This window comes from Fonsecaea nubica (genome assembly GCF_001646965.1).
Source record: "Fonsecaea nubica strain CBS 269.64 chromosome Unknown Scaff16, whole genome shotgun sequence".
NCBI classification, from domain to species: Eukaryota; Fungi; Ascomycota; class Eurotiomycetes; order Chaetothyriales; family Herpotrichiellaceae; genus Fonsecaea; species Fonsecaea nubica.
Window position 1 is genome coordinate 393695 of NW_019173689.1, and position 24952 is coordinate 418646.

Consider the following 24952-nt stretch of genomic DNA (forward strand, 5'->3'; position numbering starts at 1 on the left):
AAAGGTTTCAATGGGACGGAGACGGGGGGGATTACCACTCTTGTACTTGGGACGAGAGTTATTGCGTGCCTGCTCTTGCTCTTCCCTACACCCGGATCAATTGGATCATTGTGTTTTCATCCAAACATGTGGCCAGCAAGCTTGTCCTCATCGGCCCAGTCGACCCCGAACCCAGCGACCGTGACCCGTTGATCGACGCCGGCACCGTCTGATGTCTTCGAGGAGAGAAAACCACCCAACCACACGTGAGGACGGGCTTGCATGCGTCTCTTCCCACCCCCGCCATTCCTTAGGAGGCATGGGATTGCGCACAAAAAGGGTATTCCGCTCGATGCTTAGACGGCCATGACTGGATCGTTGACGCATCTTTGCACCACTGAACTGTGCCCCGCCCCTGCATGTTGCTCGATTGTTCCATCATACGATGGTCCACTGAGGGACTAAGGCTCTCGCCTATAGCGGCACCCGGCGGGACAAGGTTTGCAGTAAGATCTCATGATGAGGAATTGGATCGATGCGGGGAAAAGGGGAAAAAGCCTCTTTTACTAGGAAAGCGGTACGAGGCATTACTTACTCAGTACCACTACTACCTTACCATGTACTGGGCTATGCTGCAGGAAGGGTTTGATTCTGGCCAGGCTGCCAGGCCAATGCTGAGTCCTGAACGTTGGTTTGACTTTACGATGATAAGAATTCAGTCGGTCGCGTCCGGCCAAATTAGATAATCCGGTACCCCGTGCCGCAGATGGTCCCGTATTTCGCTCAGTTCGGAGACTCCCAAGGAAGAGAGGTGCTGTCTGCACTTGCTAAGGCGTCTTTGTTACTCAACGTAATGATTGGATGGGCTTCTAAAAATTGAGCATAGCAAACACGAGCACAAGCACTGCTGCCAATGCCTTAGTGAGATATGCACGACATGGAGTTTCTCAGCAAAGCATCATAAGCACGTGGGACAGAGGGAAAGTCGCTCACTCAGATGTCAGATGGTGGTGTGATGTTTTTTTGGGGGGGGGGTTGTTGGGCCTAGCGAGGGCAAGGGATGTTCGCTTAGTTACTGGCGTTGGGGGCCCCATCGTTATTGCAGATCCGGTGCTTTTGTGGGTTTGCCCATCGGAGCTAATGAGGCCGAGCCCTTCAAACCGCCCCTTGGGTCCAGAGCCTTGCACAGCCTTGCGGCATATACTGCGCAAGTACCAAGTCCCATACTACTAGATAGGTACTTGTAGAATACCAGGGTGATGCCGAAGAAGTGTCGATAATAGATTGTCGCATACGTCCAACACTTGGCATTGGACCAGATAGTCTACATACTCGGACTTGTACTTGTACGTATACTTGTATATAAGAGATACTATCACATGGAGGTAAGAGTACTTTTACAAGTCTTTGTTAGTCATAGTTCTCAACCTTTGATATTTCATCTAAAAACAGTTGTCTGAATGAGAATTCGGTTTTCCGGGGAAGTAGAAAGGCCCGCCCCTTTCCCTCCAACCGTCATTACTCGTACTTGCTCCCAGCCTTTCGTAGAGCCGTAGTGGGCTTTTTTCCCCTGGTGCCCAATGGTGTCCCTTATGTCCCTGGTGTCCATCGTTTCCCAACCAAACGCCTTGTGCTGCCTGAAATTACTATACACGGGCTTTTTGCACCAAATAAGATCCTCATTCCCAAAAATCATCGTGGAGTCATGTCGTAACTGTTGGTCACACACTCCCTTTCATCGCTTTCTTCAAAGATGGTTATTCCGTGCCTTCATGTCTGAGATGAGTTCGGCATGCATGATGCTGGCCAGTTGGTTCGCGGCGCCCTGTTCGAGGCTCAACTTCCGCCGTGTCGGGGCGGGCTCTCCAACGAGACCGTATCTCTCTTCCAAGTTCTCTTCTGGAAGGACAGTCTGGCAGTTGCATTTGTTGTGGTGGTGGCCGTAATGATGGCTCTGGGCCGCCTCCTTGACCGTCATCTGCACCGGCGACACGGTTCCACTTTTGTGGTGTTCTTGGGCGACGACGCCGACGGGGCAGAGACACGAATGTCGTCGTTTGTGGTGGGGTGATGGTGGAGGAGTGAGGTCTTTGGGCATGTGGATGTCGGGGCAGAATCCATCCCATTCCTCCTCGCTCGAGGAGCATTCGTGGTCGAGTGGAAAGCGGATTTCTTGCGACGGACGTCGAAGGTGGCATCGGGTGCACAGATGTGGCCCTGCTCCGCTAGCCGAAGACAGTCTTCTTAGAAGCGGATGAAGTGGCTGGCCTGCTATTGTTAGTGTCTGTAACAAAACGTCCCAGCATGGGTGTGAACATACTCGGTGAGTGCGACCTCTCGGAACCGTCCGCCCTTGGGCGAGAGGGGAGGGATGTGGATGAAAACATCCCATTGAATTGATCGTATTGGACCATTTTTGGACAATTGTTCAACAAGGTGTAGTAGTGGGTTGACCTTGAAGTGATGTGATTGAGGACTTGTGATAATGTTCTGGCTGTTTGTTTGGATTGGTAGAGTGGTGAAAGAAAAGGGACTTGAAGACCTGGTTTCTCATCGCATTTTATGGACTCGATAATCCACGGTATGGGCAAAGCAAAAGGGTTCCGCTCCGCTGATCAGGCTCGTTTCCCGGTCCAGACAGCTGAGTGGTCGGGAGGATCCTTCGATATGCAGTGTATCTGGTGACGGCCGGGACAGTTTGAGAAGGATTGGGTAATGGTGGTGGGCACCTGATCGATCAACCCACCAAAAATTCCCTGGGCGTCGGGGCGGGAGTCCCTATGAGACGCAGGGACCCCTAAATCGATGGGGGATTCTAGGCGTGGCCATTGAGGAGGAAGCTCTAGTGGACCCTAAAGTCTCCTAGAAGCCCCTAAAAGCCTCCCTGTGTGCCCCGGAAGCCGCCGTGGTCGAGACCTCTAGAGGCTTCGGTGGCTGCTTAGGTACCCCTCGGCACGACTTCAGCCCAAAACACCGATCCACTTGTTTCTTGTTTCCTGTTTCGCCGTCACGCCACATTTGACTTTGTGCACTGCAAATGGCTCTTGGGTGGTCATGCACTGCGTCAGATCTTTTGTTGACAGATACGCAGGATCAAACTCTTGGTAAGCGTTGTTGTAATAGCCTGGTATTCGAGATCTCAATGACCATATTCGACAGAACAGGACAACAACGTCGGTACGACGTGAAATCATCTCAGCAGATGGACGACGACTGCTAAGTTTTGGTCTACATTGTCAGCACGATACGAGTTCCTGCTGGTAAAAGGACAATATTTCCAAGCGAGTGTCGGTTGAGATTGTGCGGAATGCTGCTGGATATCACGCGTGACACTGCTACTGGCTTACAATGTCCTTTCCGAGACATCTTGGATCTAGTGTTGAACAACGACGGCAAGGGTATCAAACAGAATACAAGTGACGCAGGAGGAGCAAGCTTGCGTCCTTTCCTCCTCCATCTGTGTCAGAAAGCTCTGGATGCAATCACCTTGAGACCGTCCGTGGTCTGCTCAATGACCTAGAAAAAGGTCAAGGAGGAACCTCGCAGACGTCGGCAATGCTTGTTGCGTGGTAGCCTGGACATACCCCCGCAAACCCACACAACAACTCATGGATAGCGGTTTTGTTCTCGTCCCAGAATGCCGGGATCAGCGGCGCACCGTTGCACGCGGTAGGTGCATCCCGCGCCTAAGGGGGATGGGGGGATTCGTAAGTTTTCACCTCCTTGGAGCGAAACCCGACGCCATCTCCTGATCTCTCAGACAAGTTTACGAGCTGATGATCTCAGATCCTCCTTTCATCGTTACCAGTTCTGGCTGTGATAGTGCAACACATGCTTGGAAGACGCCGGTGCTTGACACTCCACTGTTTTGTCAATACCTAGAGGATTTCCAGCCGATTTACTTCCAGGACGTCTGTTCGAAACGCCTCTGACGGCATGGCGCTATGTCGGCCGCTCATTGTATTCTCAATCGACAGGTGTTTCTTTCCTGAGAGACTCTTTCGGTGGTTGATGAGACCGAGCAGGGAGGGACAAGAAGGATGAGATGTTCGATCTTGCAGTGTGCAGCCATAACAGGTGATTCATTCAGCTTCTCTGGCCTCAACCCGAGCCCGAGCTTCGCCGGCCCACCATTTTTGCTTTGTCATTCCTTTCCTTTTGACGGATAATATTTCCTGTTCATCCACGTGGGTCGAGGAAATAACGCAACCGTTTGTCGAGGGTTCTCGACGGTGAGCATTAAGAAAGGTGAAGCCGAGATATGGAATGATATCCTGGTGCATATGGCGTGGTAGTGCTCCGGATTGTTTGATTATGCACACTCCACAACAACGTCTGTCACTGCAGGAGCATTCCTCGCTCATCGGCCACCTTTTGTGCCAACAAAACTTCTACTTGAGTTCTTGAACAAGTACGGATGCGCGTCTTGGGGCATCGGGACTCGGCACCAACGAGCAGTATTGAGCATGTCATGCTCCAGGATCAAGCTTGATGATTTTGCACCTGTAGTATAGCTATCCAGATTTGTGCTTGTGCATTATGTTCACAGACATGACTTGCACATACTTGTATGCTCTGTGCAATAAGTACAATCACAATGACAAGTATGGTGGGTGGTGAAATGGATCCTCTCTTGTGAGGCATATATCCCTTTTCGATCACGGTCGATTTATCACCACCAGGATAAACTCGTTGATTGGAGGAAACTACTCTAGATGCCAACCCACACTGCCTATTACAGTTAGTCTCACTCGAGGAACTACGAGTAAGTGTCCAAATTAGAGTCCGAAGACTCGTTTTGTTTTGTACGGGAAGTAGTTACTTGCATTGCCAGTGGTTCTACTTGATAAATGTACTTGGTACTTATTACTGTACCTCGTATGCTCCGTCAACCAAGAACTCGGAATAAATACTCAAAAGGCCAATTCAAACAAGTTGGGGATTTTCTGTTTGTTTTGTTTTTTTGAAAATGGATGTTTTCTTATTACAGGACTAACCACGGAGAACTATCTGCTGAAGAACTCGAGAGACTAGAAATCCGTTTGCCGATTTGATGCTTATGTTGTCACTTTGTTACACCCTTTGTCGGTTTTTTTGAGATCCCAGAACTAGAAGCTAGAAACTGCACGCCCAAACACCATTCATGCAGCTCATGAGAAGGAATGTCATTTCGAAGTCGTCACGCTTGAGGTTTTGTTTCGAGGTTAAAAGGAGTGTGGGTGAAGTAGCCAAGGTCGCAGGAGTGGCACTGTCAATGTGGATGTCAATGTGTTGGATGGAGGACAGTGCTAGAGGGAGTGAGGTTGTCGTATTTTGTCGAGGAAGAGCGGATCTGTGGGACTTTTTGAGGTTTGTGTTCTTGGTTGCTAGAGCTCCGTGGAAATCCTGCTCCCGTATTTAGGTCATCCCTTTACTCCTGGCTGATTTCGATCCTCTTGGCCGACTTGGCCTTTTGCAGCTTGGGGACCACGATGCTGAGAATGCCGTTCTTCATGCTGGCCTTGACTCTCTCGTGGTCGACTGGGTTGGGGAAGGAGAAGGAACGTGCGAATTCACCCACGCTGCGCTCCGACACCCAGTAAGTGTGCTGGGGCTCCGACTTTGCGACCTCCTTGGAGCCCGTGGTGGCCACTTCTTTGCTGCCGGATGCGGCGGCTTCTTCTTTCTTGCCCTCGCCGCCGGCGGTAGCGCTGGGTTTGCTGCCTTCTTCTCTAAAGCTCTCGGTCCGGCCCTTCACGGTGAGGGTCTGTTCGTCGGCAAACTCGATGATGACATCCTTTTGGTCGATGCCGGGCAGCTCGCCCTCGAGGATGTAGCTGTCCTTGGCTTCCTTGACGTCGAACTTGGGCGCAAAGGTCCGGGATGCGTTGTCAGACAACTTCTGGAGCTCGGAGAAGGTGTCGTTGAAGAGGTTGAAGAACGGTCCCAGCTCGGAGCGGTAGGGACCGAATGAGGATGGGATGCGCGGGAAGAGAGCCATGTTTCTTGTTTGGGTTCGCTTTGGCTTGGTGACGTGCGAGATTGTTGGAGTGACTCGGTGTGGAAGTCTTCGAAGGGTACTAGACATGAAGTGTTTTGATGTTCTGATCTGGTCTGCTGAAAGACTGTCTGATGAGGGAGAGATGAGGTGTGATTTATAGACCTGAGGTCCCTAGGGTTGTACCATAGAGGGTGGAACTCACCTTGACAACACCCCAGGATGTCGAAATATGCAGAAATGGCGTGAGATTTCTAGAGAGTTCAGTCGATTCCGCTTTTGGATTCTCGAACTTTTGTCACTTCCACTTGTAGAATGGTGCTGCCTACACTGAGGCGACAAGGCCCCGCAATGATGGGTGGTGACCTGACGATCATGGTTGGGCAAAGTGATAGAAACCCATCATGTGAAAGGAGAATCAACGCAAATGCCGCGTCATTACAAGTATTGACCCATAGATGTGTCTGGAAATTTCGGGCAGCGGCACTCGAGTGCCACAGTAAGTTCTAGGCGGTGGCTGGGCGGGCAGCTTCCCCGCACAACAGCTTCCAGGCACACTCACGGGCATCAACCACCTATTGGGCAGGGTATCAACGGCACTGGCTTGCAGGACGCCACGAAAGGACAACCATGTGGGACACCCTTCCGGTCATTACAAGAAAGAATCATCGAGAATACCGTCTGCATCAAGACGACCTTCAGCCTGCGCCCATCCAACATCAAACAAACAGGAATTCAGCGGAAGTGGACAGAAACAATGTCGAATCTATTACAATTCATTTCTACTGTTGTTGGCTCACATCCCTGTTCTCTTCACCTTCGAGCCAATCTGGTAGTCGACAGCCTTCGCCGCCCTTACCGGCCTTAGCCACTCCTCGACTGGTACAACTCTCCCCAGGGTTTCCCGCTGTCAAACTACGAACAATGGCCCACTGTGCTAACAGTCGAAGTCTGTCCTCTACCTGAACCTACATGCCACCTCCCCAGTCTCGCTACCTACATAGGGCACTGTGTTGCCTCCTTCTGACGGCCAAGCACAGGACAGAAACAAGACCAGACGTCTACATTTGCCCACGAATCGTCATACCTGGGGTACCCTAAAGCACGCCATCCTCCTAGCTTCCGTCTGTCTGTCGTCGTGTCACTCCTCCTTCCTCTAGTGCTATGCCTCGTTTCCTTTTACTGGGCTACCGTTGTCCACTTTTCTTCTTTTTCTTCCATATTCTAGCCGTGTCGGGAACTGTAGTTTCTTCAGAACAAGAGTTATGATGAGGATCAAATGGAAGCTGCCGTCACACTACCTGTACTTGTATGGGTCTGCCGTCCCCAGTCGTGGCAAATGTTCATGAAATGAGGTGATGGCTTCTGTACCGTGGGGTTGCTGGGCGGTGAGCCGGATAGGGTAGTGGCGACGTGTCTGGCGCAGCATGGAACGCATGGAGCAGTATCGACTACGACAAATGGCGAGACAAGGGAGGGAGATTGAATGCCCAGTCTTGAGTGTCTGTTATTGACCTCACGGAAGAGATGGAGGCCGACTCCACCGCCAAAAGGACAAAGCTTCAGCCGCCAGCAAAGCCAAGAAGTACTCCGCCAGACAAGGCGTCAGGGGCAGAACAGGCAGTCGCTGTGACAGAGCTCGTGGTGAACCCGGTACTCTACGGATGGACTTGTAGAATTTTCGAGTGGCTGCTTGTCATTTGCTTCGACAACGGTCGATGACGAGTCAAGGACGGGACAGATCATGCTACTTGTAGGAAGAAGATGGGTCACCACGGCACAGGGCCTTGGACAGTAACAGAATGAGGTAAACGTACTGGTCCTCGTATGTACTTGGTAGTACCGAGTACAAGTACATCAGCGAGGGTTGAGGACAAGGGGGTTTGAGTCAATTGAAAGATTCTATCAGGAGACAAATTGTATTCGATACCAGGTAACCAGGTTGATCTACATCCCTACCTAAAGAGGTATTCGTGCATATGATACTGTACTGCCTACTTGTAGCTGAGAATGCTGCGAGTAAAAGACTCTTTTCGATAGAATTCATTTCAATAGAATTCATTGTAATTAATACTAGTACTAGTAACTGAGCGCTATCACAAACAGCCTCGCCAGGATGGATTTTTATCCGACTTGACTTGATGTCGGACTTGTAGAAATTCCAAACCCACCATCAGGGTTCTCGTGCACCGTCCCACCGGCGTAATCGGCATAGCTTCAAACATTTTCGCTCAACGCACCACATAAAAGTCTGGAAATGTGCTCCGGGAAATACAAGGAACAAGTAGTTGCAGTACTCGCTTCGATTCGTGGATGTCTTCCGCCCCGGATCCGTTAGTTCTCGGTGTCCTCTGGGAAGGATCCTAGACCTGGCCAACCACTTTGAGTGTCGTTGCTCTTCTTGCTGGCCTGGGATATGGTTGATGGTCTCCTTGGCGGCTCAGACTCCTTTGCCTTTGGCACTGAGTCTTGTCTGGATGTCGACGGAGCACCTGAGTCGGTGGATCCTGTGCGGAGACTTTCCCTTCTGGGTGCTTCAGATGCGCTTGAGTAAGTACCAAGACCTGGCCAACCCCAGGTATCTTCGGCCTCGTGGGAATGTTCACCCATATTATTCTCATTGAGTTTAGACGAGGCCACGGCCTGCAAAGAAGGACTGAGCGAGCCGTTGTTGCCCGATTCCCCATTTGCGGAGACGGGGTTTTGGTCTTTAGCTTGGCTCTCGCTAGGGAGCTTCTCATGTTCATGGGCAAGCGAGTGCCGGATAGAGTCCATGATGTGACCCAGCTTTGAGTCACGCCTGTGATGTGTCTCTTCAGCGACCGGGTTCTCGGTGCCGGCCGGGGTGTCTGAGTGGTGGTGGCCAATTGGGTTCCAGGTCATTTTAGTCATTGTGTCGTGGGGTTTCTGGTTGCCAATAGTTGATTTGGCGGTTATCAATTCGATTGCAGTAGTAGATGTGTTTTGGTTCTGTGCTTGATAGATAGCGAACGATAACAAGGCTTGAAAAATGGTGAGAGCCAAGTCCTTTTATATGGAAAACTCTATCAATGTAAAGACGCAATAACTCGCGGTAGGATTGGGTATATCACGCGGTCTGGACAATTGACGGATTCGGCTAAATGAAACCATGATCTCCATCACGTACAGGTCTACATACCGGCATTGAAAAAATGCATCACGTTACCGGGCATTGTAGCGACATCACACCACGGATACGCCGAGCACTCGGCGGCTATGCCCGAAATCGCGCAAAAGAGGGAATTTCATTCCGTAACTCACCAATCATGAGACTGCTGGTGCGCAATAGTGGTCAAACGTAGAGCCAAATGAAAAGATGGATCGTCAGGTGGACCAGCAGATCCGAATAACACAGAAGACGATGAGAATCAACATGAATGGAAGTGAGAAGCAAAGAGGACGGAAGGGATGACGCTCGATACTTGTACCTACATTCAGTGGAAGGTTTGCCGAGACACTTATTATGTCAGCAATTTCAAATGACAGAATGACAGGGGCAATTCGACATCTCATGACATTCTGCACAACCACCAAAGGGAAATTGAACAACATCACCTCACTTCGAAAAACACATATCCTGCTCGCATGTGGTAAGATTCACTCGTCACCCCATGCTCAACTCGTGTTGCTTCCTTTGAAGCAGGTCATGGTAAGTGGCAGATATCCATGTTGCACAATCTAGCGAAGGAGTGTGGATGTTGAGGAATATCCCCCGTTACTTGGATACATGTCGTTGAGCAAGGTGAGATGAGTCTGGAAATCTCACAGAGTGCTAACGCAAGAACTTATATCTTTGCAGCGGCAGCGCCACCGGCCTAATTCTCCGACCCGTAACTTGATCGATGTGCGCCACAATGCGCGATTACGACGACATCTCCTGCTCGTCGCTCGGTACGGCCTTGACAACGTTTCGGAAACGAAGGTGGTCTTATCTTGCACAGACATGGCTTTATGATGTCCCAGAAAGGTTTTGCCAACGGTCTATGCCCCTGTTGGCTTCATCTTGACGCGGCTTCTACCTATTTCGTGGCTCTTGTGAGGCTAGACTGTACCCAGAAGCTCCTTACAGCCATGCACGGCGCCTTCAACCAATTGCCCAAAGTCCTTCTTGCTCGCGAGTCCGGAACATAACCCATGCGGATTCGTACAGCCGTCTTGTTACTGCACGACCTCCGTCATAAGGTCCTCCGGCCACCGTGGGGCGTCTTTGCCGTTGCCTCTGGTGCCTACATTATAACCCAGGCGGACCTGGTCGTTGTCAAATTTGATGATAGGTTTGATTGTACGCACGACGGCATCGATGGCTTTGCTCGGCCTATCTTCAAAGAAAGACGGATGGAGGATTTGGCTGTTCTTCATGAGCATCCCCATATACCGAGGGATGAGGTAGTTCATGTTGTGGTAACACCTGATGACCCCGTAAGGTTAGTGCCTATTTCCTATTGGGAGTGCAAGGGATCGCGTCAAGAAAACTCACCGGAAGACTTGGTTTCCGTTCCTCTTCCAGACGTCCTGCCAAATGGGCTCGGGGTACTCTCCCACGGAATCTGCCAGCCATTGGTTGTAATAGTTGAGTGCGACATCCACCTTGAAACTACCACCTTCCTCTGCACGCCTCATCAAAGCGCTCAAGATCCCCGTCACTCCGGCAATGCCTGTCATATAGTCACTATTGGGGAAGACAGGAGTAACGGCCTCGTTGTTCTTCAAACCCATAGCTTTGCCAAAGCCAGCAGAAATCCCCACGCATGCATCGCTGATCTGCTGCCATCCCGAGCGGTATGACCAAGGACCGTTCCAGCCGTAACAGTTCTCCCGAACCGAGATGATGCCACGTTCCCGATCTTTGACCAAGTCGATGATCCCCTGTTGGCCGAAGCCATACTTATCGAGCACATCCGGTCGGTAGCCTTGAACTACGACATCTGCTTCTTTGATTAGATCTCGGAGCTTCTCTTTCCCTTCTTCGGTTTTCAGGTCGAGACTGCATTGCCATTTGCCCCAGGAGAGGTCAACGTGTAGCCCACTGAAATCTACAAGATTCGGGGATGTGACGCGCATGACACTTGCCCCCAGTTCGGCCAGACCTCTAGTCACAGCTGGTGCGGCAATGACACGCGTCAGATCGATGACCTTGAGCCCAGCTAGAGGTCTGGCTGCCGAAGTCTGGGGAGTGGACGGCCACCAAGAAGGCTTCTGCGCAGGATTTGGGGTGGGATGGATCTCGAAGAGCCCGACGTGCGCATTTGCCTTGCCGTGTTCGGTGGCTCGAAACGAGTCCACAGTCTCTGCTATCACCCCGGCTTGCTTATAGACGTCGGATGCGAGGTGCTGCATCTCGGCCGAATCGATGGTGGCCAGCTTCTCAATAAAGGGCTGTATCGCCTCCTCCCAGGTCTTGAGCTCAGGTCGATCTTCAGGGAATCCGATGCTATCGAGCGATGGCTTCGGATTCATGCTCCCATGCAGGTGAAAATAGCGACCATCTTTCGTCTGGTAGATATTGGTCACGCAGGACCTATACAGACTCGATGCCATCTTATGGAAGTCGTAGTTGGGGATTATGTCGTCCAACTTGTCGCTATTCTTGGACATGGAGATGGTGCGGTCTGTGTCCGGGTGAATCTGCCAGAGAAGCGTCGACATGAAGAACAGCTGGGCATGGTCCGTATTGATCTCGGCCCCTGTGAGTTCCACATTGTATTTGCGCTTCACCAGCGCGTAGACGATGCATGCTTCAAAGGCCTTCAGACTCGCCGCGGACTCGGCGAAACGCCAATTGATGGGAATCGAGGGGAGGTCGGTGCCCGTGAAGGTGATGCGCGAGGCGAATTCACGAGCTTCCTGGGGAATGTCCTTTGCGATCTTTGGATTCTCCAGCAACGCGCTGATCAACAGCTTCCTGGACTCAGCAGGGACGGAATAGGACGATATGACATCCGATGGCGCGGCATCGACGCTACCCATGGTGGCCGTTTGTTAACCGTGTCCGGTCCGTGGTCGAAACCCAATTCCCAAAGACAGAAAAGGCTTTTAAAAAGATGAGTGGTAGAGGTGGAAGAGACTATACAAGCTCTGTCACGGACGTATCTATCACTCTCACTGATGCAGTGGGATTTCTTTCTCGGAACGATCTCTCTTCGACGACCACAGGCAAAGGGAGCCTCGGATCAGCGACGATGCCAAAAGTACCTCTGTGAGGCGGTTCGCAGGGCGCCTTGTATCTGACTCGAATTCATGGAATAACCCCCGTCCCCCCGTCCCCACCATCACCAAGTGGAGAGGGGTAGAAAGAGGGATTCGGGGGAGGGCGAGAAGATGATTGGTATTCTACGAGTCAGCGCTCAGGAAGCCGAGGAGTAGAACCACCAGAACCGCCGATCCCTTCAGTTGGTGCCTCGGAATACCTCAAGAGGCAGATTCAGACGCTCTCGGAATAGCGGCATCACACCTATACGATGAGGAAGGATTGTGTCGTCGTTGTGAAGACAACAACTACGCTTCTTACATCTCTGTGGACAAGGAGAACGTCTCCCATTTTCGACTGAACGACATCCTAGACGACAGCCTATCGTCAAGACCGTCTCAGCGTTGACTTGGCAATAGGAAGCCAAGTCGAGAACTACACTTTGGGCTCAGATTTCGGGAGAAGTCTTTCTTGTCACATCCAACAGTTGCCGACTATCTTGATTCGGAGTTTGTAGTGTGTCCAGCTTCTACATACCAAGATGGGCGACCCAGGACCAGGCTCGACACCCGCGACTCGACCCTGTCGGATTGCCAACTGCTCCGGAGCACGTGGCGATCCAGGGTACCAGATGCGGCGCCAGGCCACTTATGGACCTGTCGACTTCATCACTGGCGACTATCTCGCCGAGATGAATCTGGCTGAAAATGCGGAGAAGATGGCAGCGGGTAAGCATGATGGCTGGGAACCGACTGCCTGGGACGGCCTTGAGCAGACACTAGATGTCATCAAGGAGAGAGGAATCCGGATCATTATTAACGGTGGAGCATTGAATCCAAAGGGTTTGGCGAAGAAGGCGCAGAAGTTCGCCAGTGACCGAGGTCTGGACCTGAAGATCGCCTATGTGTACGGTGATGACTTGGTCGAGGAAGTCAGAACCAGTCTCGAGAAGACAGGTAAACTGCCACAGCACCTGGACGGAGAGAACAACAAAGTCTCGCTGGCAGAACATGCGACCGACTTATTGGACACCAAGGGGAAGCCTATCGTGAGTGCAAATGCATACCTAGGTGCACGGGCCATTGTCAAAGGCCTCGAGCTAGGTGCCGATGTCATTATTTGCGGAAGAGTTGCAGACGCGTCCCCAGTCATCGGAGCAGCTTGGTACTGGCACAAGTGGTCGGATACAGATTACGACCGACTGGCCGGAGCACTAGTGGCAGGGCATCTGATCGAATGTTCGGCCTATGCGACAGGGTCGAATTTCGCGGGCTTCGATGAGTACCCTCTTGAGACTTTTGTGGATCTATCATTCGGGATCGCAGAGATTGCAGATGACGGGACCTCGGTCATCACCAAGCACGACGGGACCAACGGCCTAGTCAATGAAGACAATATGAAGTGTCAGTTCTTATACGAGCTTCAGGGAGGCACATACCTGAACTCAGATGTCTCTGCCGACACGACAAACATCAAAATCGAGCAAGTCGGCAAGGACCGAGTCAAGCTGTCAAACATTAGAGGATACCCACCTCCTCCAACCACGAAGTTGGCTATCTTTTACCATGGAGGTTACGAGGCACAGATACTCACCAACGCCACCGGGTATGCCACAGCTGAGAAATGGAAACTTTCCGAGATGCAGATGCGGCATGCACTCAAAGAGAGGGGTCTCATTGATCAGTTCCAGCTGCTGGACTTCCAGATCCTGGGCACTCCACAGGCAAACCCGAGATCGCAGTTCTCCAGCACCACGTACTGCAGACTGTTCATCCAGGCCGACACGGAGGCCGCCATATATGGACTGTTGAAAGTGATGAGCGAAATCGGGATGCAGCATTTCTCGGGCTTCCATCTCTCTCTGGACCTCCGAACTGCACTTCCCAAGTCTTACCTCGCTTTCTACCCGGCTCTGTACCCGCAGAATGATTTGAAAGAGGGCGTGGCCATCCTGGCCGCGGACGGAACAGATGCGCAAACTGCAGACGCTGGACACCCTCCACAGTATCAGAAACTAGCACCGCGTGAAAATTATGAGACCGCACAGCCCGTCGACCTCGCTTCCTTTGGACCCACGCGCAAAGCTCGTCTCGGAGACGTGGCCCTCGCCCGCTCAGGAGATAAGGGAGCGAACATCAACTTTGGCATCTTCGTCCGTCGCCCCGAGCACTACCCCTGGCTGCAGACATTCATGACGCGGGCTAGACTGCAAGAGCTCATGGGCGACGACTGGAGGGACGACTTCTTCATCGAGAGGATGGAGTTCCCACATATCTGGGCCGTGCATTTTGTCATCTATGGACCGTTGGGCCGAGGTGTGAGTAGCTGTCGCTTGTTGGACGCCTTGGGCAAGGGCTTTGCGGACTACATTCGGGACAAGGTGGTGGATGTACCGGAAAAGATCTTGGACGAGGCCGCTGCTGTCAAGAAGGAAAGGAGGAGCATGTTGTGAAGGAATGGGGAGGAGGCAGCCACTCGTGGCACGGTAGCATATCTTTTTGGGCTACTACTCTACTCCTTGCAGATAGTGCGTAACATGTCTAGGGAATGATTCCTGTTTCGGTTATCTTCTTCCCTTGACCGGGTCCATTTCCGATCGTTGTTGGGGGTTGTACCGAGTATTTTGACAGCGCGTCCCAACATTGCGCATTGATTGCCTAGGTAATTGCTATTTCTGTGATTACTAACATGTGTGCGTGTGTGCATGTGTTGAATTCTGGATCACATGTGGTCTGCGAGGCTGTGATTGGATTTTTTATGCAAGGTGGTGACCCACATCATCGGATCATCTCTTTTCCGTGTACAGATTTTTCTAAGCCGAGGCTCACGAGGCTGTCGCCACTTGCACTTCCACTTCCACATTGGGTTGATGTCAGTGGCGCTTCGAGAAAGGCCTTTGTGTCTCTTATCGTATGTCGTATTCTCCACGTCTAACATTGTCATGCTATGTGCATCTTGGGTACCACAGAACCCCCTTGGCACCGAGACTTGGCCGATCACAGACAGCGCAAGCTGAAACCAGATCAGCCCTTGAAAGGCTTGCCTGCTGCCTAGCTTTTTGTATTCCCTTGAAATGATGAAGCTTTTCGGCACGATTCTTCCGAGTTGCGCGATATGAAAGGACGGCGCCGAAAGGCATGTCGTTTTGGGGCCCGATGCCCGATCTTTGCCAATTTACCAACGGCAACGCCGATGTTATCCAGCGCAGATTCTTTTCGATACGGCCTTATCAGGTTGAACACTGTCGCGGCGCTGCTGGTCCAAGATTTGACTGTGGGGTCGGGTTGAAGGTTTGAAGTTGCATTCCACCACTCAGACCCTCTTCGGATCTGGCCTCCCTTGAGACAGTGCCCGAGCGTGATGCAATCGTGTCTCATGGCGTCTCTAGACGATTCGATCTTTTCCAGATACAAGTACACAAAATTGCCCCTGTCGCCCTCAATGGGAACTACATGCACGTTTTGCTCCTCCAAGGACGCCATTCTCCTCGACGACACACATGATGGCTGAGAAACACGACTACGAGGATCAAACACCTCAGACTCTGTCCTTGTTCCGCCTCGTCGCTGATCAAGCCCGGGTCACCAACGAAGTACTACATTTTCCATATCCCGGATCAGGCACCACGGACGATCCCTATCTCGTTAGCTACATACCCAATGATCCAGGTAACCCGTTCAACTGGTCGCAAGGCAGGCGATGGATTGTCAGTTTGATTGTGGCGACTGAAGTGCTAGCGACGGCTTTTGCGTCGAGTGCGTTTAGTGGTACGTTCACAACATCCGGATTGTATCGTCGCTGTCGAATTCCTCGTGCTAATTGCCACGGTAGGAACTCTACGTGAGCTCATGGTCGATCTGGGCGCTAGCACAGAACTGATTACCGCCGGTATATCGCTCTTCGTTCTCGGTTTCGCAGTCGGACCGCTATTATGGGCACCGCTGTCGGAGCTTTATGGGAGGCAGATAATCTACATCATCAGCTTCGGCGGCTTCACGGCCTTCTGTGCTGGCTGTGCCGGCGCCAATGACATCACAACCCTTCTGGTGCTGCGATTCTTCGCCGGGGCTTTTGGGTCGTCGCCATTCACCAACGCCGGCGGTGTCATTGCAGACGTCTTCCCAGCGTCGCAGAGAGGGCTGGCCATGGGTATCTTTGCGCTGGCACCCTCGATGGGGCCAACGCTGGGACCATTCTGCTCGGGATTTCTGGCCGAGAACCAAGGATGGCGATGGGTGATGGGGATGTTGGCCATTTTCGCCGGCGTCATGTGGATTTTGGGGACTGTCTTCGTGCCCGAAACATACGCGCCCGTCATCCTCCGGAAGAGAGTCGCCAAGTTGTCTAAAATGACCGGCAAGATATACATGCTCGAGTCGGACAAAGGGAAAGGAGCGCCGTCACTGAAGTCTCTTTTGCCCACTGCACTCATTCGACCGTGGATCCTGCTGTTTATGGAACCGATTGTGCTGTTACTGTCGCTCTACATTGCAATCATCTACGGTATGTTTTACAGAGTATCCGCTTTTGTGGGTCGAACCCGCGCTGACAATAATTCCTAGGAACTCTGTACCTCCTGTTCGGTGCCTACCCGATTGTTTTCCAACAGAATCGCGGGTGGTCCGAGGGCATTGGCGGGCTCCCGTTCCTGGGTGTCGCCGTCGGCATGATCTTGGGCATCGTCTTCGCCGGCTGGACGAACAAATGGTACACCGACGAGGCCGAGAAGCACGGAGGTGTCGCCCCGGCCGAAGCTCGACTGCCACCCGCCATGTACGGAGCCGTGGCCATTCCCATTGGGCTGTTCTGGTTCGCCTGGACCAACTACGCGTCCATCCACTGGATCTCGCCCGTCATGGCCGGAGTGCCCTTCGGCTACGGGTTTACGGTGATCTTCCTGGCCGTGACCAACTACCTCATCGACGCGTACACCATCTTCGCCGCGTCCGTGTTGGCCGCGAATACTGTCTTACGATCCCTCTTCGGCGCGGCCTTCCCCCTCTTCACGCCCGACATGTTCGACACCCTGGGCATCCACTGGGCGAGCTCGATCCCGGCCTTCCTCGCCCTGGCGTGCGTGCCGTTCCCATTCATCTTCCGCAAGTACGGCGCCCAGATCCGCAGCCGCTGCGTGTACGCCGCGCAGGCCGAGGCCATCATGGCCGAACTCCGCGCAAAGGCCGCTTCGCGCGCCGACGACGACGCCGTAGTCGAGTCCGGCGACAAATCGCCCCGCCGCTCCAGCGAGTTCGCCACCGACACCGAGTCCGAAAGTGCCGCCGCGGAACCAAAATTCGAACCCATCCGGACCAGAAGGTCGTTCGCGTCCGAGACGGGTGCCGCGGCGTCCATGACGAGAATCAGGTCCCGCACAGGCAGTATCAGCGAGGCGGCCGACTACAACTTCAGCCCCTACGACATCGACAGAGTGCACACGACGACGTCCATCACCGGCCTCGACCTGACCCGGACCCGGACGAATAAGTCGAGTCGCTCTGCCGGTAGGCAATGACACAAATGACAACAAGAGACTTAGCTCCAACGGAGTTTGTGGGGGCGCAAGAGGAGTAGTTGATCGGGGGGGTTTCTTTCGGATGTCGACATTTAATCATACATACATTGCATATATACATGCATAGCGAGCGCTCACGACGCCACGGAGGCTCTACGACTATACGACCAAGGAATTAGATAATAGAGTGTACAAGAAGCATACTTGGCCTAACTTGGCCTATATACATAATATACACATAATATACATATGTAATGTGAGTAATACCTGTGATTCCACAGACAAGGTCTTGTCTTGACAGTGCCTGCCTGTCTGCGCGATGCATCGATGCTTCCAAAGAATGGCTTTTACTCGAGAAAGTGAACATGGCGCTAGAGCATTGACAATTCGGGCCAGGTCAGATCACGACAAGCAAGGACAGAACAGGACAGTACTCCACTATAGAATGTTCAAGAGGTAGACGCAGTACCTCACACTCAAAGAACATGACATTCGCTGTCACATGTAGCTCTCTGCAACCCTTTAGTGGCATTTCTTCGATATAGTTGACACAGTCTCGGTACGCCCTCATCACACCGAGTTCTTACATCATGTGGTCAGCGTTCCTCTCGAAGTCCTGAAGCTCGATATGTGGAGCCGAGATTTTTTTTCGGTAGAGGAGCTGATCGTCATCGATCGGCCAGGTGAACGGACTCGCAGGTGTTCCGCCTCAACCGTACTGCAAACGCCGTGGCCCGTTGCCCGCTGATGATATTCTTCGCCATGCAGTTTAAACCATATCGGTCCGGTCGACCAGGGCGTCTCCGATCAGATAGCGAGAGTGCTATCCTGATAGATGTGCATCAGGCGGCAATCCGGCCTCGACAGCACCAAGGAGGCGGAAGGGTTCTTCGGCTCAGATCGTAAGACATATGTCCAGACTCTCGTTCAACATCGTCAACGTCGCCCGGTACTGATGCCATATCTGACGTCTCGACTCGACGGCCTCGGCAGTATTCGCATTCTTGATCCTGCAGGCCAAATGCGTCAGCATCTCCTCAACCCCGAATAGATATTTTCTCGGAGATACATACAGCTGTTTATCCAAACCCTTGATCTTCCAGAACTGGAGGTGCAGCAGGTTCTTCAAGATCCTGTGTTCGAATCCGTTGTACTTTCGCGCATTCTCTAGAAACTTGAGCGTGTTCTGTACGCGGCGCAGGTTGAAATTGGCGGGCGACGAGGTGCGGAACGAGGCGCGCAGAATGTCGCGGATTTCGTAGCGGGCGGGCCGTGCGTGCTTGACCGCACGGAGGGACGTCCGGTAGAGGTGGCGGTAGGCGTGGAGGATGGTCTGTTTCGGGATGGGCGGCGTGCTCATTGAGGAGGAGGGGGAGTGTGCTCGCGCAGCATGTCCTTGCACAGGAAGAATGCAGATGTTGGAATCGGAGAGCAATGCAGATCGACGTCGAGAGTGGCCTGCCGCCGCCCTAGTCAGTATTAGCTCCAGCCAATTAGATAATAGATATGGGTTCCCACTAATACTCCGGCCTTGAAATGGCTAGTGCGAGGTCTTTGGATCATGTGGAGTCAATTTCGACACTGAAAAGCAGTTTCACTTCCTTCCATAACCAGACGCCTTGCAATTGTCCCCATAGTCTTACCTCTGCTGCACTGCCCATACGTACTCATGATTCTCAGGGCTCCCACTTTCCCTCAAAGCAGGGTTGTGATCTTGCGTGCCCACCTTTTCTCTGGTACCCACCCACCCACCATGTCGTCTCCATTATTACGAGCAAGCTGAAGCTTCTCCCCACTTACAAGGACAATGCATACACATCTCAAGTTTCTTTCTTGGTCGAGGACCTGGAGTGCGCCATGCTTGGAAGGCGGCACAATCGATACTTTGCGGACGCCATTGGCTAGTCATAAAGCGAGAGTCAAGACTCTGCATAATGCAGCTGAAGCCGTGACTCGCACCTTGTATCGATTGCATGCAGTGTTGAAACACGATTGACTAAGTCCTTTAGGGTGGATCAAACGCCTTCGATATCGACCGACTCCATATTCTAGGGCTAGACGTTATCCATTGTCCTGTGATCTTGGACAAGCTGAGGAAATCATGTGGCGCGGCTGAAACCACGTCGAGACCTCGATCGACTCGACCGCTTTCGTGTGTGGGCGGTGTCGATCATGCAGCAATGATGGAGCAAGTGGGGGATGTACCGTGTGACTGCAGCCCGAAAGCGGATGAGAGTCACTCGAACCCAGGCACATGTCACACAAATCACTTTGCTGTGGGCTTGTTCTGTGGCGCAACCTGAGTTGGGCCATGGGTTTTCGAAACTCCTTGTGCAGGAACAAAGCCCCTCGGACATGCAACCAATGAGAAAAGCGGGAAGTGTGGTGTAGCTGAAATGTGCTACAGAGGACATCGACGTCAACATTGGTTCCACTTGACTGCTTCATCAGATGGCTGCCACACAACAATCCTGTGGATCAACAAAGCAATATCGCCAATGCGTGCATACGTCGTCTGCTGCGACAATCTTCAGCTGTTTCTGCGCTATGGCATCCACAAAAGCTTGACGAATCATGGCTGGCGCACCGTCTGTCCGGGGAGACGGAAGTTAATGCCCTCATCTTGAGGCTCTTTTGCCAGAAAACTTGAAGTAACATCATCCACGTACTCCCAATCAGCTAACTGGTCCAGTACACCGAGTTGTATAGGCGGTTGACTTTCTATCCAATGTCCATCTCGCTGTCCTGTACAATCGGGTAAATGAATGCGGACACCGCGATGTCTTCTGGAAGATGCCTGCCACAGCCTCGACCATGATGATCTCGTCCAACACAGCTTGTGGCTCAGCTGAACTGTGGCCATGTCAAAATTCTGGACCAGGCTGTTGGCCGCTACTCTCCCTTGCTGTAGCGGTGTGTTGTTAGCACTCATCACAGCTCCCTTTTCTTGGTCATTGGCCCCTGTGCTATGTCGACAGGGACCGCGGAGTGTTGATGTCAACATCTTATACAGTCACCGTGCCTCTGAGTGAGCTGCCCTTCTCAGCGGGCACTGGTCTAGACCTCACAAGAGCTGCAAAAGCAGAACGCTCCTCAGTTATGGCTGGCTGAATGTCATTATATCTCGACCCTTTGTCTTTGTCCCGCGAGCTGTGGCTGGCGCGATACGGCCTGGACTTGCTTACTTCCAGACAGGCCTGCCTCAAAGTTGGTAAGGATATGTTATTGATGACGTCTTGCGCAGACCATCTCGCTCCAAAAAAGGACAACCCATGCAAGGGACATTGCTGGGTCTTGATATTACTTGTTAAGGCATTCTGCACAATGCAGCCCCAGCTGAGACGCACAGCACCTTGGGAAACTTGATGATGAGCTGCAATACGAATGTGGTCGTTTATATAAATGCGTGCGGCAAAGATGGTCATCGTCGTCCTCCCCACCACCATCCAGCTACGGAGGGTGAACCCATATTCTTTCACAACTCGATCCAAGCTCCCAAGAATACCCAACGAAAGCAACCAGTAAGCCCGTCATCCATCTAATGGTATGACACAACACGCAGACGCAGAGATTTCTAACACTACCATCCTCACGCAGTGCCTTCCCCCGAGACGACCTTCAACGACGTCGAGATGGAAAACAGCATCGCCCCACCATCCGTCATGATGTTCAACCCTTCCGGGTACGGGCTGAATATCGGACAAACCGACGTCGTGAACAATCTGGTCGTCGACTCGATCGGGCTGCTGAATCTGCCCCCGAACATGGCCGGACCGTACTTGCCCGAGGACAGCTCGACGATTTCAGACGTGTACGGCATGTGGCTTGGTAAGGCTGATCTCCGTCTTCCTGGATGCGGTTTTCGTTGGTTGGTTGATTGGTTGGATGGTTGGTCAGACGAAGAACTAATTCTCTTTGGTGATCTGTAGGTCCGACACCAGAAGAAGGCGGGTTCAGCATCGAATTCAGCATCGTGGGCCCATACCCGCCAGCCGAAGGCGTTCGGTCGGGAGAGGCTGCGAGGGAGAGCACCACCACTACCACCACAACCGAGCCTGATGCGAGCATTGCACCGCCAAAATCCGTCAAGTGGTCGCGCGTCAAGTTTGCCGCACTGTTCCTCGACGAGCTCAAGTGTGCCGAGAGACAGCTCAAGGAGGCCCAGGACCGCTGGAAAGATAACCCCCAGGTAAGTTTCTCACATATTCTCGTGGGACCAGGTTCCCATTCGTTTGACACCGATCAACAATTTATTAATCGTCTCGTCGGTGCGTAACGTGTGGTGAATAGGCTCTGGAATTGCTGGATGCGTGGCTCAAGGAGGTGGCGGACGCGAAGAAGAAGTATGAGCTCGAGGGGGAGGGGGGAGGGCTGGGCTCTAGCTAAGTGACCTCGATACTCTGGTTGGGAGGAGAAGAAGCTCTGGATCTCTTGTAGGTATAGGCCGCGAAGGCGTTGGATTTGGTAGTATAACACTTTCCGTCTGGGGTAGTAATCTGCATTAAACGAAACATTCCTTTCGTTCGTTCCGTCTCTTTCATGGTAGGACCTCGCACTATCCGTGCATCCGTCCGTCTCAATCTTGAGACCTAGACCTTCTGCTCAACACTAAAATTCACTTCCGAGACATCACTCCCACTCCCACTCCCACCCCCTCTCTCTTCTTCGACCGCCCGACCCTCTTCAACGCCGCCAGCCACTCCGCCCAAGCTCTCGAACGGCAGGCGCCTCTCCTCCCGCGCGTAGGAGCCCCCCACGAACGACAGCGCAGAGTACACGACGCTGCTGACGGTGCAGGTGTAGAACCAGCTGAAGGCGTACAGGTGGGTCCAGCCCGCGCCGTGGACGATTTGGGCGTTGAATGTTTGGGCGAAGCCGGGGAGCTGTTCACACAGGGTCAGGTCATCATGTTACATATATTGTGACGCAGGATCATAGATATGGAGGTGTAGATGCGGTGCAGATATATCGGCGGAAAGCCGTGGACCGTGAACGGGATAAATGAGAGGTAATCAGACGGGACGACATGTTGTACATGTTCTCGAAACTCACCATAAAAACCACCGAACCCAACCACGTCACGACGGGCCGCCAGGCCACGCCGTGGAAATACCAGTACCGGCCCTTGGCGCGGTACAGCTCGGGGACAAAGACGTTGCCCCTCCGCACGACGAGGTAGTCCGTCAGCGCCATACCCAAAAAGGGGCCGAGGAAGATGCTGTAGCCGTTGAGGAACTTGAGGAAGGCGGTCGCGGTGGCCAGGATCTGCCAGGGACAGATGCACACGCCGAGGATGTAGCAGAGCCACATGCCGCGTTTGATGTTGAGCCAGCGCGGGAAGAGGGACATGAAGTCGGCGCCGAAGGGGATCACGTTGGCGCCCAGCTCGGTCAGCGCGTTGCCGAAGATGAAGGCCAGGTTGATGATGGCGATGCCGGCCCGGCGCGAGTGGCTGAACTGGTGGTCTAGCATGTCGTGGTTGAGGTCCCATCTGTACACAACATAGAACCGTAATCAGCTTTATGCGACTCATCATTCACGCGAAGGAACGTTTCTTTTCTGGAGGGGAAAAATGGCAATCGCTGTGACGAGGCAGAACTCACGGATTCCAGTCAATGTTGCCCCAGGCATTGTAGATGTTCTGGGTGGCGTAGATGCCCATGGCCGCGCAGACGGTGCTGGCCACGGGGAACATGACGAGCTGCGACCACACCGGCGCCATCTTGCTGCGAGCATAGCGTGCAATGTCCGGCTGGTTTACCATGAGCGTGGTCGTTTTGGCCAGTCCCGAGTTGACTGCCGAAAGCTGTGCTCGGTCAACAAATGCTCATCCGATTTTCATACCCACATAGGGACCCTTCTTACCAATGCCCACGACAGCGCCGCTCCGTGCTTGCGTTCGACGTCGTACAGCTCCTTGTGCGCGTGTCCTCGGCCGGTCACCATGCAGAAGGCGAAAAGGCCTGATGTGGACGAATCAATCAGCAAGATCCTATTTCCCCCTTTAGAGCCTTTGAGGTGACGCACCGATGATGACGGCGGGAAGAACAATCATTTGAACTTCATACGCTCGTCGGAGTTTGGGGATGGGGACATTCAACGTCCAGCATGTCATGACCCAGTAGACAAGCATTCCTGAGACACATCAGTGAGTCCTTCGCCCTACATATCCCCGTACAAGATTCTTCACAAACCTATGAGTTGCTGCACGGTGATGTTGGAGCTCTTGGGTATGTGGTTGGGCATGTTCCAATAGCTGTTGCCAAAGATACACCGCAGCACCACCGCGGTGAAGTATCCGCCCTGCGCGATGGTGACGCCGGCCCAGACGAGCGCACACAGCGCCCGGATCAAGACGGGGAAGTAGGCTCCCCGGAGCCCCCAGACCAGTCGCGTCTCGACGGGGAAGCCGAAGTGGTAGACGGCGGCGGCGCGCGAATGCATCACGATCCCCAGAGAACCGAAGCAGAAGCCCAGGAACAGACAGCCCAACGCCTGACCTGGCGTCAGTCCGATGGCCAGCAATGCAGCCCCGAGGTACCAGCAGCCCGGCGAGAAGCCGTATGACCACCAGAAGGCGGCGTAGTCGTACCAGCTCCACGTCTGGTGGCTCTTGGGGCTGACGTCGAGGTCCTCGTTAATCCACCGGTTGCGGGAGACGGCGGTGTCGCTGGTGGCATCGGGTTTGGTCTCGACGTACTGGACAAAAGCCGGCCAGCTGGTGAAGGCATGTCGGAAGTCGTGGAACTGACGGCGGACATTGTCTTGGAATTTGTTAAGAGACTTCATTTTGACAACGAGAACATGCCACCTGAACACATGGATGCCACATGAGACTCCTGGTGGATACCGACCGATATGTTATATACATGAGAACACACTCCAGGGAGGTTGGCTATACACGTCGTGACACTCATAAAATGCTCTTATCGCATTGGCCGAGTGTGAACATGTCGGGATAATGGGGTACGAGTATACCAAACCAGGAACGCGCTTGTCTGCATCCACGGTCTTATCATACTGGTCAGTGAAAGATGTGGTGGTGGTGAGATAGATGATGCTCAGATATACGAGGGTATCTGGCCATGTTATCTGACCACGGGAAACTCCAGGCAGAGTCTCGGCCGAGTTGATGCTTGATACGGATGGACTCGTATAGCAAGTAGCCTCGTCTAGTGTGAAGGACATCGGCCGAGCATCGACAGGGTGACCATGTGACAATGTGACAGCGGAACAACAGAGTTTCAAAGCCTAAATCAACTCTCGCCTTCAGCTG

General features: G+C 52.8%; 9 protein-coding genes across 9 annotated transcripts; 3 read left to right on the forward strand and 6 right to left on the reverse strand.

Annotated features, from left to right (window-relative positions):
* Positions 1 to 1726: 1726 nt before the first annotated feature.
* On the reverse strand, positions 1727 to 2077 carry AYO20_03502 (hypothetical protein; the record flags this gene model as incomplete). Its single annotated transcript, XM_022641805.1, has 1 exon — positions 1727 to 2077. One exon carries the CDS (start codon positions 2075 to 2077, stop codon positions 1727 to 1729), a length of 351 nt encoding a protein of 116 aa, XP_022502338.1.
* A 3312-nt stretch (positions 2078 to 5389) lies between these two features.
* Positions 5390 to 5959, reverse strand: AYO20_03503 (hypothetical protein; the record flags this gene model as incomplete). The annotated part of the gene is made up of 1 exon (XM_022641806.1): positions 5390 to 5959. The coding sequence occupies one exon, from the start codon at positions 5957 to 5959 to the stop codon at positions 5390 to 5392; it is 570 nt and encodes a 189-aa protein (XP_022502339.1).
* A 2331-nt stretch (positions 5960 to 8290) lies between these two features.
* AYO20_03504 (hypothetical protein) lies at positions 8291 to 8848 on the reverse strand (the record flags this gene model as incomplete). Its single annotated transcript, XM_022641807.1, has 1 exon — positions 8291 to 8848. One exon carries the CDS (start codon positions 8846 to 8848, stop codon positions 8291 to 8293), a length of 558 nt encoding a protein of 185 aa, XP_022502340.1.
* A 1287-nt stretch (positions 8849 to 10135) lies between these two features.
* On the reverse strand, positions 10136 to 11944 carry AYO20_03505 (hypothetical protein; the record flags this gene model as incomplete). Its single annotated transcript, XM_022641808.1, has 2 exons — positions 10136 to 10385; positions 10455 to 11944. 2 exons carry the CDS (start codon positions 11942 to 11944, stop codon positions 10136 to 10138), a joined length of 1740 nt encoding a protein of 579 aa, XP_022502341.1.
* A 761-nt stretch (positions 11945 to 12705) lies between these two features.
* On the forward strand, positions 12706 to 14616 carry AYO20_03506 (hypothetical protein; the record flags this gene model as incomplete). The annotated part of the gene is made up of 1 exon (XM_022641809.1): positions 12706 to 14616. The coding sequence occupies one exon, from the start codon at positions 12706 to 12708 to the stop codon at positions 14614 to 14616; it is 1911 nt and encodes a 636-aa protein (XP_022502342.1).
* Positions 14617 to 15666: 1050 nt separating this feature from the next.
* Positions 15667 to 17676, forward strand: AYO20_03507 (hypothetical protein; the record flags this gene model as incomplete). The annotated part of the gene is made up of 3 exons (XM_022641810.1): positions 15667 to 15931; positions 15996 to 16667; positions 16727 to 17676. 3 exons carry the CDS (start codon positions 15667 to 15669, stop codon positions 17674 to 17676), a joined length of 1887 nt encoding a protein of 628 aa, XP_022502343.1.
* An 895-nt stretch (positions 17677 to 18571) lies between these two features.
* AYO20_03508 (hypothetical protein) lies at positions 18572 to 19036 on the reverse strand (the record flags this gene model as incomplete). Its single annotated transcript, XM_022641811.1, has 2 exons — positions 18572 to 18686; positions 18750 to 19036. The coding sequence occupies 2 exons, from the start codon at positions 19034 to 19036 to the stop codon at positions 18572 to 18574; spliced, it is 402 nt and encodes a 133-aa protein (XP_022502344.1).
* Positions 19037 to 21308: 2272 nt separating this feature from the next.
* On the forward strand, positions 21309 to 22062 carry AYO20_03509 (hypothetical protein; the record flags this gene model as incomplete). The annotated part of the gene is made up of 3 exons (XM_022641812.1): positions 21309 to 21504; positions 21606 to 21865; positions 21967 to 22062. 3 exons carry the CDS (start codon positions 21309 to 21311, stop codon positions 22060 to 22062), a joined length of 552 nt encoding a protein of 183 aa, XP_022502345.1.
* A 203-nt stretch (positions 22063 to 22265) lies between these two features.
* Positions 22266 to 24465, reverse strand: AYO20_03510 (hypothetical protein; the record flags this gene model as incomplete). The annotated part of the gene is made up of 6 exons (XM_022641813.1): positions 22266 to 22559; positions 22729 to 23167; positions 23280 to 23482; positions 23542 to 23639; positions 23704 to 23811; positions 23871 to 24465. The coding sequence occupies 6 exons, from the start codon at positions 24463 to 24465 to the stop codon at positions 22266 to 22268; spliced, it is 1737 nt and encodes a 578-aa protein (XP_022502346.1).
* Positions 24466 to 24952: the final 487 nt, after the last annotated feature.